Below are 14,326 nucleotides of genomic sequence, written 5' to 3'. Positions count from 1 at the left end.
TACAGTCAAATCAGATTAAACGGAAAAGGACTGAAGTAGAAATGCCGATAAACAGAACGAATTCGAGATATTATTCATTTGTATCGTTGCCAACGTTTAAAACTCTCAATAGACCAAACCTATGCCCAATGGTAAAACTAAGTCGAAAAGAATTACCTTATACTATTTTAGAAAGAGATTCACATTTATGTACCCCAAACGGTGCGGCTATGTGGTCAAATGGTATGACACTCGCTTTCGGATTGAAAGGTCGTGGGTTCGAGCATCGACATAGTTGAGTCCTCGGAAAAGGCTTTTTACTCACATTCTGTCACCGTACTCTGTGTGAAATGAGTACATGCTGTCCGGAAAAAAATGTAATATCGCCTCACAGGTGTCATGTCCCGCCCTTCATGTTAAGCGTTGCTGTTGGCAAGGAACCCCTTATAAAGCGCTATGAGCACGTTTAGTGGATATAGCGCTGTATAAAAGCTCAATTTTTTTAACGGCCTAAAACGTTATATGTTGGGGTAAAATAAGAGAACTAAAAGCCGATTATAAAGTAAAAATGATTAAAATGAGAAATTTTAGTGTTTTGTTTGTATTTAAAAAATTAGATTCTCGTCCAATTCTCAGGTTTTGACCATAAATTTAACTTTTGGTATATATTATGTAATCCACTTCGATATAATACCGTTCTGAATTTTGATTAAATAACAAAGTGAAATTGAATGTAAGCTTCAATTTAATATACAAAAACAGATAAAATGGACGTTTCGTGTTTCCTCTTATCAACAAAACAGAATGAATGAAACGCTACAGACGAATGAGATAATGTTGTAGTGGCATTGTGGTAGTGTTTCATTCATTCTGTTTTGTTGAAAAAGGGGAAACCCGAAACGTCCAATTTATCTGTTTTCGTATATCAAATTGAAGATTCTAGCAGCAATATTTATATTTAATTTAGATTAAGCGATTTGAGCTTGTTGATATTATCAAATTAAGAAATTAAGGACCAGGCACGTTGTAAGATAAAGAACTGAACAAGTGTGTATGAAAATGCCAGACAAAGCAAGATAGACAAATACAAGAAAAAAACCACCCCAAAACAATCAGTCGACCTCGACTAGGGATCGAACCTAAGACCTTCTGATTACCAGTCGGATTACTTTTTTTTCAAATCTTTAGAATCGTAGTCCGCTTTCTCCTTTAATATATTATGGGATTTTTGCATTTTATTTTCTATTTATAAACAATTTATTTTCTTTTAATACTCATGCTTTAGTTTTTTCTTTGCAATGAGATTTTAATTTTCAATAAAACCACGTAAAAAAACAGCAGACAAACAACAAATTTCGTAAATTTGTTCCTGAGTTCTTGTGTCTTGCTTTTAATGCGATTAGATTAAATACTAGCAACATCTGCTCGCCAGATGAAATGTACCGACGCACAAACTTGTAACCTTAAACGTTCATAATCTGATTGATAATATTTTACTGGGAACTACTCGCCCAATTGGCGATCTAAAGCAATAGCAAAATGCTGGATAACGTCAAATTCATTCATTCAATAACATTGCACAATACGCTCCAACAGTCGTACCGTCACTTCCCTCGTAATGACGTATGGTAACTTAGTAACTGGCTCTAAACTATCGGAACAATGGCGGACGCCCTTATGAAATATCTCTCCGACGAGCATAAAAGCGTATCCAGAGGGAAAAACACCCATTAAAAATCTGATCATGTTTTGACTTTTACACATTCTGATCACAAGACATATGAAAAGTTCTAACCAGCATGAAGAATAAAAAGTAGCGATTTTCTTTGTTTAGAACCACGATGGCCGCTGTTGCTGGGCGACGTGACACCAGACTATTGAATCCAATTCTGTGAAATTTGATAACTGCATAGTGAAAACTGTGAGGATTTGGACGGACCATTGCTTTGGCTGGAATACAGAGAGTATGCGATTGGCTAAGAAGATCACAAGATTGGCATCCGGAAGTATAACGGACAAACACACAAAATTACGTGAAACTATGAACTTTTATAGTTTGGATAATACAGTTTAGTAAGAATGACTCATAAACGTGGATGGCAAAAAACAATAACAAAGACCTGAGTGACGTCATCTTCGTTCTATCTATAGAAAGTACTCAAAGTTGTCTGCTGGATACCGTTTCTTCTAAACTACAAACTGCATATGAGAAAAGTCTGAATTGTTTTGTTTTGTTTTTTTTTCAAAATCACCTTATAAACTTCTAAGAGATAGAGAGAGAAAGAGAGAGGGATATATATATATATATATACATATATATATATATATATATATATATATATAGAGAGAGAGAGAGAGAGAGAGAGAGAGCGAGAGAGAGAGAGAGAGAGAGAGGGAGGAAGAGAAAGAGAGAGGGAGAGAGAGACTGTGTGTGTGAGAGATAGATAATAGATAGATAGATAGATAGATAGATAGATAGAGAGAGAGAGAGAGAGAGAGAGAGAGAGAGAGAGAGAGAGAGAGAGAGAGAGAGAGAGAGAGAGAGAGAAATATAACAATACATAACAGAGAGATGATTCACAACAAAAATAATAACATCTCTCAACATCCCAGTCAAGGACCCCGTCCACGGAAAGGACAAAACCAAGTAATCTCATTCCAAGACAAAGACAGGAGGCAAGTTGGAAAACAGAAATAGGCGGATAGAAGATGCAGCAAGTACCTCCCTGCCCACTATGGGAGGTCAGGAACTCCACCCAGCAGGAGGCAAGTTGGAAAACAGATAATATAGGTGTATAGAAGATACAGCAAGTGCCACCCTGTCCACTCTGGTAGGTCTAGAACCCCACTCAGTAATAAAAGATAAATTTCAGAAATACCAACGATGATAATTTTTTTAATTTTTAATTTTGACTTTTATTAGATTCAAAAGTTTTGAAGATAACATTGATAGTAGTAGTAAGAAAGTAACAATTTCAAATTGCAGTCTTTATTTTTAGAATTTGCAAACATCAGAAACACTCGAGAAGGAAATTTATTTCGTTTATTATTACAACAATTAAGATAATTTTACAATAAATAATAATGATGTTCTTAAAGCAGTTATTGGACGGATAGATTATGTGCAATGCCTAAAGGCCAATCTTGACGTTCAGTTAATTCATCCACGGTCTGACGGATATCCGGAAACTGTAGGCGAAATTACACTTACTCATGAAAACTGAGCGTGTAAACGAAGAAATTAACTGATTTCTGAATGAAAACTGTCATGACGTCACACGCTCAGTTTTTATGAGTTGTTGTCACTTCGCCCACAGTTTTGAGCTATCCGTCAGGCAGACCTGCTTACTTGAAATTGGAAAAATCCGTATTTTTCAAGGATAATAACATAATATACGTTATAAATACTTTTTAATAATTACCAATTTGTGTTTAAATACATTAAAATAATGCTTTAAACTCCTTTCTATACTAGCATTGACAACATAACTTTGTTTTCAAGAAGTTTATTGAATTCAAGATCTTTATATAATTGTCAATTAGGACCCAAAAATTCGTATTTCTACGAAATGTTCGTAGAACAAGGCAGGTTATTCTTCCGGTCAATGCTGAATTTACTGAGCGTCTAGATGGGCCATAAGGCTAGTTTAGTTAAGTTATGACTGATAAATGTGTCAACGCTTTGTCGTAAATAATCCTACTTGTCAATCTAGTATTACAATTTAACCCCCCACCCCCCTTGAAAATAAATATCTAACAACTGATAAAAACCCTAAACATAAATAGGTAAAGACAAATCAAAACCTTAAAATGAATAGCTAAAGACGGTTGAAAATCTTGAAATTGAATATGTGCAGACTGATTCAATTCCTGAAAATAGAGTTTTTAAAGACTGAAACAAAACAGGAAAATGAATATCTAAAGACTGAAACAAAACAGGAAAATGAATATCTAAAGACTGATTAAACCATTAAAATGAATATCTAAAGACTGATTAAACCATTAAAATGAATATCTAAAGACTGATTAAACCATTAAAATGAATATCTAAAGACTGATTAAACCATTAAAATGAATATCTAAAGACTGATTAAACCATTAAAATGAATATCTAAAGACTGATTAAACCATTAAAATGAATATCTAAAGACTGATTAAACCATTAAAATGAATATCTAAAGACTGATTAAACCATTAAAATGAATATCTAAAGACTGATTAAACCATTAAAATGAATATCTAAAGACTGATTAAACCATTAAAATGAATATCTAAAGACTGATTAAACCACTAAAATGAATATCTAAAGACTGATTAAACCATTAAAATGAATATCTAAAGACTGATTAAACCACTAAAATGAATATCTAAAGACTGATTAAACCATTAAAATGAATATCTAAAGACTGATTAAACCATTAAAATGAATATCTAAAGACTGATTAAACCATTAAAATGAATATCTAAAGACTGATTAAACCATTAAAATGAATATCTAAAGACTGATTAAACCATTAAAATGAATATCTAAAGACTGATTAAACCATTAAAATGAATATCTAAAGACTGAAAAAAACCCATTAAAATGAATATCTAAAGACAAATAAAACTTTTAAAATTAATATATAAAGACTGAAAAAACCCCTTAAAACGAATATCAAAAGACTGATAAAAACCCTGAAAACGAATATCTAAAGACTGATAAAACCCTGAAAATGAATGTCTAAAGACATAGAAGAACGCTTTAAATGAATGCCTAAGGAGTGATAAAAACGCTGAACATAACAAAGTAAATTTCATGAAAACGAATAGCTGTAAACACATGAAAACTGTGAAAATGAATATAGATATAAAGACTGATAAAAACCTGAAATGATTATCCTAAGACTGATAGAAACCATGAAAATGAATATCTGCAATTCAATTAATTTGATTTTGTTTTAAATTTTCAAAATGCTTTACCTGATCGTTGTTCTGTCAATCATATTTTATGATGATTTCTTTTTAAGTCTTGATTAACTATTGCCACCCCCCCCCCAAATAAACAAAACAAAAAACAAACAAAACAAAAAAAAACAATAAAAAAAAACAAAACAAAACAAATCAAAACACAAAAAAAAAAAAAAAAAAAAACAAAAAAAAAAAAAAAAAACAAAAAAAACAACAAAAAAAAACAGCAACCCCCCCCCAAAAAAAAAACCCCAAAACAAAACAAAAACAAAAACAAAAAACAAAAAAACAGAACACAACTCTTGAGTTGAAAGTTTGATTATTAAGTTGCCAAACGGCGCTTGCGACATTTTTGGTCAATGCAGCACCAGGAGTGATAAAAAAATATGAGATAGTGGGGAAAAAAAAGATCTGGAATCTGTTTCCGCTCACGATCAAAGGATTCCCGCTAGAGAAGATACATTTAGAATATTTATAATAATCAATTATCTCACCCCTCTCCGTAAATAGTAACGCGTAATGATATTATCATGTTTACAATAATATTTTGTGACGTCAGATTATCAAGCGTAAATTTCACTAAAAACCTGATTCTTTAAAAAGAAGTTTGATCTAGATGTATTTTATTGAAAGATGACGAAATATGAATTTTTCTTACCCGAACAGAAAAGCAACAAGTACATTCTATACATAATATTGTTCAGCTAAATAAGCTCTATAACACTTCATCGTCTTTTTCTTCTTCTTCTTCTTCTTCTTCTTCTTCTTCTTCTTCTTCTTCTTCTTCTTCTTCTTCTCCTCCTCCTCCTCCTGCTCCTCCTGCTCCTCCTCCTCTCCTCCTCCTCCTCCTCCTCCTCCTCCTTCTCCTTCTCCTTCTCCTTCTTCTTCTTCTCTTCTTCTTCTTCTTCTTCTTCTCTTCTTCTCCTCCTCCTCCTCCTCCTCCTCCTCCTCCTCCTCCTCCTCCTCCTCCTCCTCCTTCTTCTTCTCCTTCTTCTTCTTTCAGATTATCCCGCATTTTGCAGGGTGGCCATACTGAATGCCCACATCTCCATGCATCTCGGTTCATAGCATGATCCTCCTCCAGGCCCAGTTTTTTCATATCGCTATAATATACCCTATCCAACCATCTAGTCTTTGGGCGTCCCTTTTTTCTCTTTCCCGCTAATTGTATATCCAATAATTTCCTTCCCACGTCTCGTCTCTTAACACAATGTCAAGTTTTTATAGCTAAGCCGAAAAACTTTTCTTTAAATTCTGGGATATACAAAATAAATTAGAATGGCCAAATTGTTGATTTGTATCGTAACGAATGTGACGATTTTTTAATGAGTGATAAGGAGAGGATTAATATAATAATGAAAATGAATGTAATATTTATATAAAAATGTGTGTATATAAACATAGAAATATAAAGCAAAAGAGTAAAACTAAACATGTTCAGAATATAACAGATTAAATATTTCTGATAATTTTAACCACATATTTGAGATTGATTGTTTATTAAACAATATAGAAAGTGTAACGGTAAAAACAATATTCAATATGCGGCCGGTGATCAGACCTGCTAATATGTACCTCTGGGTCACATGATATTATATACTCCTATAAAGGGACAACAAAGATATACATTAAATATTTAAATTATCAAGTACCCACTTGCATATATATTATATATATATATATATATATATATATATATATATATATATATATATATATATATATATATATATATATATATACGTGTTAACAATCTCAGCAGTTTCAACAATTGGTTACCAATTTTTAACCAAATAATATGGCGAATTAGATCAATTATTCTCAGACTGCATTGATAACGTGCTACTTCAAAATTGAAATTTAAAGGGTCTCCTTGACTTAACGAAAGGTCGAAAAATGAAACCTCAAAGAGTTTTATAATATATATTTTAAAAAATGAGGCATTAGGCCCGTGGAGACGGAATTTATATCTCGCTTTCTTTCGATAGTACTTTCCGCCAGATCTAAAAGATCCAGCTACCCCATCACTTGCTGGGTGGACAGGGAGAGGGTCAGATATAAAAAAAAATCCAACCTCGGGATCGATCTCAATCCTTTTGAGTGTGAAGCAAGTGATCTATCAACTGAGCTATTGGTCCCCCCCCCCCCCCCAAAAAAAAAAAAATAAAATAAAACAACCAAAAACAAACAAACCCAAAAACAAAAACAACAAAAAAAAAAGCAAACCCAAAGAAAACCCAACCCCCCCCCCCCCAAAAAAAAACAAAAAACAAACAAAAAAAAAAAACAACAAAAAACAAAACAAAAAACAAAACAAAAACAAACAAACAAACAAACAAAACAAAACGATATGAAATGTCCTTATAGTATTATTTATTTCAACAATCCGTGTATCACCTCAACACAGACTGATCTAAAACCACCAAAAGTAAAACGAAAAACTATTGACATGAAACAATAATAGAATAATATAATACAGTATATTAACAGCATAACATTGTTATAATATATGCAGACTGAAAAGTCTTAGTTTATAATAGTAGTAGGTTATCAATAGGATTCAACGGTCTGATGCCACGTCCGCCCAGCAACCAGAAGCTTGGTTCTAAATAAAGACAATCAGTACTTTTTATTCTTCATGCTGGCTAGAACTTTTTCATATGTCATGTGATCAGAATGTATATGTAAGTCAAAACATGATCAGATTTTAATATTTTTCTCCTCTGGATGCACTTTTATGCTCGTCGGAGAAGTATTTCATAAGGGCGTCCGCCATTGTTCCGATAGTTTAGAACCAGTTACTAAGTTACTATGCGTCATTACAAGGGAATTGACTTCACGACTGTTGAAACCTATTGGCTATTATCAATATAATAAAGTTGACTTAAAGTTGACACTCATCTCGGCAAAAAACAAAACAAAACAAACCTCTCAAACTATTTGGAATTTAGTATTGTATTTGTGTCTTTATTGTTTTATTGTTGTTGACTGAAGAAGGGTTTTGAGCCCGAAACGTTCGGTGTTTGGTATTTTGTTCTTTTTTAAAGCTTTTATATAATCAATTTGTTTATTACTCTCAAACTTGGGACTTCGCGAGTTCCAGATCTGAGAGTTTTCCCCTAACCCCCTCCTTACCAACTATAGGAAAATCGTCACATTCGTTGTTACGAAACAACCAACATTTTTCTTATTCAAATTTCTCTTGTACATCATAAAATTGAAAGAAAATGAATAGTGTGTTGCAGAGTATGTTTAGCTAAAGAAATTATTTATCGCAAGAACTTACTGCCATGCTATTGAGTTTGAGTGATAAAAAAATTATATTTTTGTGTTAGTTGGGTGTGAAGTTTTGGGGGAAATCCTGAAAATGGCTGGTAAGGAGAGAGTTAAATTAAAAACAATGTTTTTAGAGTACTACATACTTTGGTCTTCAATTTCTTTGATAGTTTAATTGTTTTTATTTCTAATGATTTAGCATCACTGATAATTCGAAACACAAATGCTTCACGAAACCATTCTAAGTAAGTTTTTTTTTCTATAGCAAAACATGGCGCACTAAATTTAAAATCTAATTGAAGAAATTGAGTGATGAATGTGAATACACTCAGTGACAAAGTATGTAATGTTATGAATGCGTATACACTCGGTCACTAATATTAGAATTCGGCGGTTTGGCTTCTTGCTCTATAAGTGACTTTTATTGAATTCCACACAATTAGATTTTTAAAATATCAAATTAAGAAAATTAAATTAAGGAGCAGGCACCGGTGTAAGATAAAGAAATGAACAAGTGGGTATGAAAGGTGCCAGACAAAGCAAGAAAGAAATATACAAGAAAAAAAACATCCCAAAGAATCAGTCGACCTCGACTGGGGATCGAACCTCAGACCTTCTGATTGCCGGTCAGTCATGAAGTTCGATCCCCAGTCGAGGTCGACTTATTTTTTTTTTTTGGGGGGGGGGGGGGATCTTTTTTTCTTGTATTATTCTTTCTTGCTTTGTCTGGGACCTTTCATACACACTTGTTCAGTTCTTTATCTTACACCGGTGCCTGCTCCTTAATTTCTTAATTTGATATTTTAAAAAAAATCTAATTGTGTGGAATTCAATAAAAGTCACTTATAGAGCAAGAAGCCAAACCGCCGAATTCTAGTAATAGTCACCGAGTGTCTTCGCATTCATAACATCAAATAATTTGTCACTGAGTGTATTCGCATTCATCACGTACAATTTTGTAGTTATGATGCGTGGAATTACTAATTTAACATTGTATAATCAGGGTAATCCATTTTCAATTAGCTTGTTTTAAAAGACGATTTACGATGTTCACAATCTGGTGGGCTGAATATTTAGTCTTGCTGAATATAGTGATGACCATAATATTAATAATATTATAATGTCAACATTATTGACCAAGAACCTTATAACTGACAATCCCATTGATAGCGACAAGAAAAGTACAAATTATCACATTATGTTATAGTCATATCACCAACAGTATCAAAACATCAACAGTTTAATAAATAAAATGATAAAATAAAATTCCCTTTGTTCATCCCATAGGGAAAATTTGTCTATAGGGACTATTCCAAGGGAAAACTGGAATAACCCAGGCGTTAGCCGCAGTGCGGCGTGCAAATTGAGATAGAGCGAGTTGACTTGCACAAGGCCACACAGCGCAGGTGTTTTGTTTATCGTATTAATTTAGTGTTTAATTCATCGTGTTTTGTTGACAAAGGAGAAACCCGAAACGTCTACACTATATGTCTTTGCGAATTTAATTCAAGCTTTTATTCCGTGTTCTTCTTGTTATATATTTTAAGAGATTCAAGCAGGAATATTTGCATAGTTTTTTTTGAGGAAACAATGAATTATCGATACTTATGTGTGTAAAACATTAAGGAAAAATCATGCAACAAGGCTGTTTTGATCAGTGAAATTTAAATTGACAAAATGTATATTTAGACTCATTTCCTATCACATCCCCCTACGCACCAAAACTCTTGATTAAAATTTGAGTCAATACCTCATTGGAATTCTCATGCCATAGGCGAAAGTAATAGCGTAGAAGATTTTTAAAAAATATATATATGTATTACCTAATATAGGCTGGAGACGGTAAAGAATATTTGGTTATTGAATCAGAGATAACTCGTGAAAAATACTAAATAGATCTATTATTTTTCATTCTCTTGTTTCTCTTTACACTCAACAATCTGAGATAACTCGTGTAAAATACTGAACAGATCTATTATTCTTCATTATCTTGTGCTTCTCTTTACAACCAATAATAGATATCTATCTAGCTGCAATCTGTAGGAATTTGGTGCTTTCCAATAATGTCAAATTGATACATATCTATTTGCCTATGAGTTGAAGTAAGTTCTAATTTTGTATTGGGATAAATCGGAATTATTTTGTAATCTTTTGTTACTTCTGGTTCATTACAATAAAAACTCTTTAAAAAAAAGATGAATCCGAATAATAAAGAAGCTTAAAACAAAAATATAACAGTGCAAATGATTCTACGGACACGATCAAATATCCAACATTTTGACTTGGCAATACGTCCTAATACTCTTCTGTCGTCTGTCTGTTTGTACTGTTTTCTTTTGGTTATCAGCTCAGGAAGGCATTGGAAGCCGAAATGTTGCATTTTTTTTTTTGGTTCGTTGGTATTCATTAATTTTTAAGCTATTATATTCATTTTTATGAATTCCCTAAAATAATTTTGAGTCTCGTATTTATTTAAAATCATAAAAAAGGTCTTTCATGATATTTAAAGTGAAACAATTGTCAGAATTCAAATTTGTCTCATGATTTTGAAAGTTCAACTAAAAGAATAACATGTTTCTCATACAACTTTCATGTTGAATCTGTTTTTTCCTTTAGTCCAATACACAATTCTCATGTATCTCATGCATAGAAAAAACGTCAAAAAATATGCCCATCTTGATTTTTTTTTATAACGAAAAAATGACAAGATTAAATAATCACAGCAGACCTCAAATCTTAAATGTTTGAGATATTTAGATGATACTCCTCAAACGCGTAAGCTAATTCACATAAGCATGAGACTGATGTTTAACTCATTCAATCCTAGAGATTTTTGCTACTTTTCAAAAATGGAAAAAAAATTGTATCAAAAATTGTATTAAAGCATGTGCATAGATAGTTTTATTCAACTACCATTAACATGCAAAAATTAAAAACAATAGCTTTGTTACTACACCTATAATTTGTCTCATAAAAATGTAATAAATGGGCATGGGGTAAAAGTTAAAAGTAACCCGGGTAAACTACGGATATAGTCGGTGTTAGGGTTCAGTGAGTTGAGCTTCATTACTCAGCAATGACGAATTTAATATAAATTTATTTTTTTTACAAAAAAAAAAAAAAAATGACTTGACTATATTTTATTTCAGTTTTCATATCTTAAATCATTGTGCTATTTAGATGATACTCCTCAAATACATAAGACAGTTTTCATATCTTAAATCATTGTGCTATTTAGATGATACTCCTCAAATACATAAGACAGTTTTCATATCTTAAATCATTGTGCTATTTAGATGATACTCCTCAAATACATAAGACAGTCCACATATCTTAAATCATTGTGCTATTTATAGATGATACTCCTCAAATACATAAGACAGTACACATATCTTAAATCATTGTGCTATTTATAGATGATACTCCTCAAATACATAAGACAGTACACATATCTTAAATCATTGTGCTATTTATAGATGATACTCCTCAAATACATAAGACAGTACACATAATCTGTAGACTGATAGTTAAGTTTCATTATTAAGCAATGAAGAGGTTCGTATAAATATAAACGTCTTTTCTATGACAAAAAAGTGACAGGATTAAATAATTTGTCACTGAGTGTATTCGCATTCATCACGTAAAATTTTGTAGTTATGATGCGTAGAATTACTATGTAACATTGTATAATCAGCGTGATCCCTTTTCCATTAGTTGTTTTAGACTTCAGACCCCAAATCTTAAATGTTTGTGCTATATAATTTAGATTATACTCCTCAACACGTTAAAATAATCCACATAATCAGTGGATGGTGTATGTGCTTGTTTGAGCTTCATTACTCGGCAATGAAGATGTGCTTCTTCTTCTTGTGGTTCCTCTTGAACGGACTCTTCTCCACAGCGTTTGACTTGAGGATTTCAGCAGTTTTCTTGGCCATTTGGAATGTAGACAGAGCGTCATAGCTGGAACATGGATAAACATTGAGGGAAAACGATAACAAGGATGTTTTGGGAATAAAGAAGCAGCCTGTTATCTATTAAAACATCCATCTAATCATTAGAGGAAAAATACCCAAAAAAGCTTTCCTCGCACGAAGCTCGAAGCTTGAAGCTCGAGCCCTTTGATTCCCTGACAGCTAAACTATTATTCACCACAGACGTTAGTAATTCTTGTATTATGATGCGAAAAGAACGAATTGTATCGTTATCTATCGAGTTGACATCTAACTTAACTCGAGGCTTTATATATAGCGCAATATCCACTCAACGTGCTCAAAGCGCTTTACGGGGTCGGGCGTGGGGAAGGGACTCCCTGATCAACAGCAACACGTAACATGTAGGACGAGACATGAGGCCAGTTGATTTGATCTTCTGGCACTTTTCTACTCACTTACAGTGACCTCCCCCCAGTGACCTCGAAGATACTAAAGAGAAGACTGAGACTTACGGGGCATTGCTGGAGACACAAGGAGGACATTGCAAGCAGTCTTGTGCTATGGGAATCACCTGAGAGAACCAGAAGAAGAGGCAGACAGAATAAAACCTACATTGACTGTCTGCTAGATGACACAGGAATGGACAACACCCGGGAGCTGTGTACGCTTATGGACAGGACAGAATGGCGAAGACTCGTGGCTCGTGTTGGGCACCCCAAGGTGTAGTAAGTACTCACTTCATTTTCTGAAATTATTTTACAAATGAAACTTACCGTGCCAGCATTTCCTCTTTCATCTGGTTGGCGCTTTCGCTCCTGCCTGATGCCTCGCCAATGGGCTGTACTCTAGAAGAATTCCTGGACTGACTCTTTTCTCCAAATGGACGACGGTGGAGTGGGTCCCATACCCTGAGGAGAATTTTTAAAAAAATCTTTGTCATTGCTCTTTGTTGACGTGCACCTACTTATTTGCAGGTCTGATAACCAAAATTGTGACCCTTCGTCTGAAAACAGTATTAAGTCGGGTTGGTTAATATGTTGAAAATTGAATTTATAGCCAGAAATATCATACTTGCGTTGAGATTATTTGAGTTATTGAGGAGAACGGCAACCATATTTTAGGGTGCTAATGCCAACAATTTATATTTTTGACCAGTTTCACAGTAAATTCGGCTTTTAAGCATCTGGTTCGTTCCGACATAATACCGTTTTGAGACGACGGGTCACAATTGTTATATGGGCTCATTGTTGTAATATAAATACTCTCAACTTGCGATACATTGCAATAATATGCCTCCATGTTGCTTGATCCAAGTTTTAAAGAACAAAAATCGTGGATTTAACATTTTATCTTTAATATAAATGTCGTTCAGAGCCATTCGGCCCATGGAGTCGAAGTTTATCCCGGTTTCTATAGCATGAAACGGACAATAGCAATGGCTTGCTATCCTTTTGATAGGACGCTAGTCTATCGCTAATTACGTTTCGCCAAATCAAACAGACTCAGCTACCCATTCACCGCTGGGTGAACAGAAGGGGGGGGGGGGGTCAGGAAAAAATCTCGACTGCACGCGGGATCGATCTCTGTCCCTTTGCATGTGAAGCGAGTGCTCTATCAAATGAGCTATCGGGACCCCCATCTTTAATATAGAAGTTAGCTGTTATTCTTTCAAAGAATAAGAATGATTTTAAATGGCATCGCGTAATCGAATCAGTAAAATTGAGCTTTAAGCTTTATATAGCGCAATATCCACTAACTGTGCTCATAGTGCTTTACAAGGGGTTCCTGGTCAACAGCAACATTTAACATGTAGGACGGGACGCCCCGCCTGTTAGGCGAGATTACAATTTTTCGGACAAGGACAACGCTGTTAACGGCCAGGTACTCATTTTGCACCTGAGTACGGTGAGAGAAAGTGAGTAAAGATTCTTTTCCAAGGAATCAACTATGCTCCGAGCGCGAGACTCGAACCCGGGACCTTCCGATCCAAAAGCGAGTGTCATACCACTAGACCACATAGCCGCATCTTATCAGTAAAATAATGGATCTTCTCGTGGACATTTGGAACTGAGAGACTCAAAGCAATCGTCTGACTAACTGGGAATCAAGGATAATAGTAATAATAATAATAATAATAATAATAATAATAATAGTAATAATAATAATAATAATAATAATAATAATAA

The 14,326-nt window shown here is 33.7% G+C and overlaps 2 protein-coding genes and 1 pseudogene across 2 annotated transcripts in view; 1 reads left to right on the top strand and 2 right to left on the bottom strand.

Moving 5' to 3' along the window:
• The window catches only part of LOC144956140 (uncharacterized), a 97,394-nt gene that overhangs the window by 18,522 nt on the left and 64,546 nt on the right, over nucleotides 1-14,326 (bottom strand). The window lies entirely within an intron of this gene.
• LOC144956141 (uncharacterized) overlaps nucleotides 10,196-14,326 on the bottom strand; it is a 22,740-nt gene continuing 18,609 nt past the window's right edge. Inside the window, exons 6-7 of the mRNA XM_078886523.1 lie at nucleotides 12,914-13,048; nucleotides 10,196-12,168 (exon numbers count right to left, since the gene is read on the bottom strand). Of these exons, the coding sequence (XP_078742649.1) occupies nucleotides 12,042-12,168; nucleotides 12,914-13,048 (262 nt within the window). The 3' untranslated portion in view covers nucleotides 10,196-12,041. The remainder of the gene's footprint in view (nucleotides 12,169-12,913; nucleotides 13,049-14,326) is intronic.
• LOC144955922 (uncharacterized) overlaps nucleotides 13,822-14,326 on the top strand; it is a 1,539-nt pseudogene continuing 1,034 nt past the window's right edge.

The sequence above is a fragment of the Berghia stephanieae genome, chromosome 10 (genome assembly GCF_034508935.2).
Source record: "Berghia stephanieae isolate SIO BIC M18660-M18661 chromosome 10, UCSD_Bste_1.3, whole genome shotgun sequence".
Taxonomy (NCBI): domain Eukaryota; kingdom Metazoa; phylum Mollusca; class Gastropoda; order Nudibranchia; family Aeolidiidae; genus Berghia; species Berghia stephanieae.
Note: the sequence above shows the minus strand (reverse complement) of the source record. Positions and strands in the feature narration are given on the sequence as shown.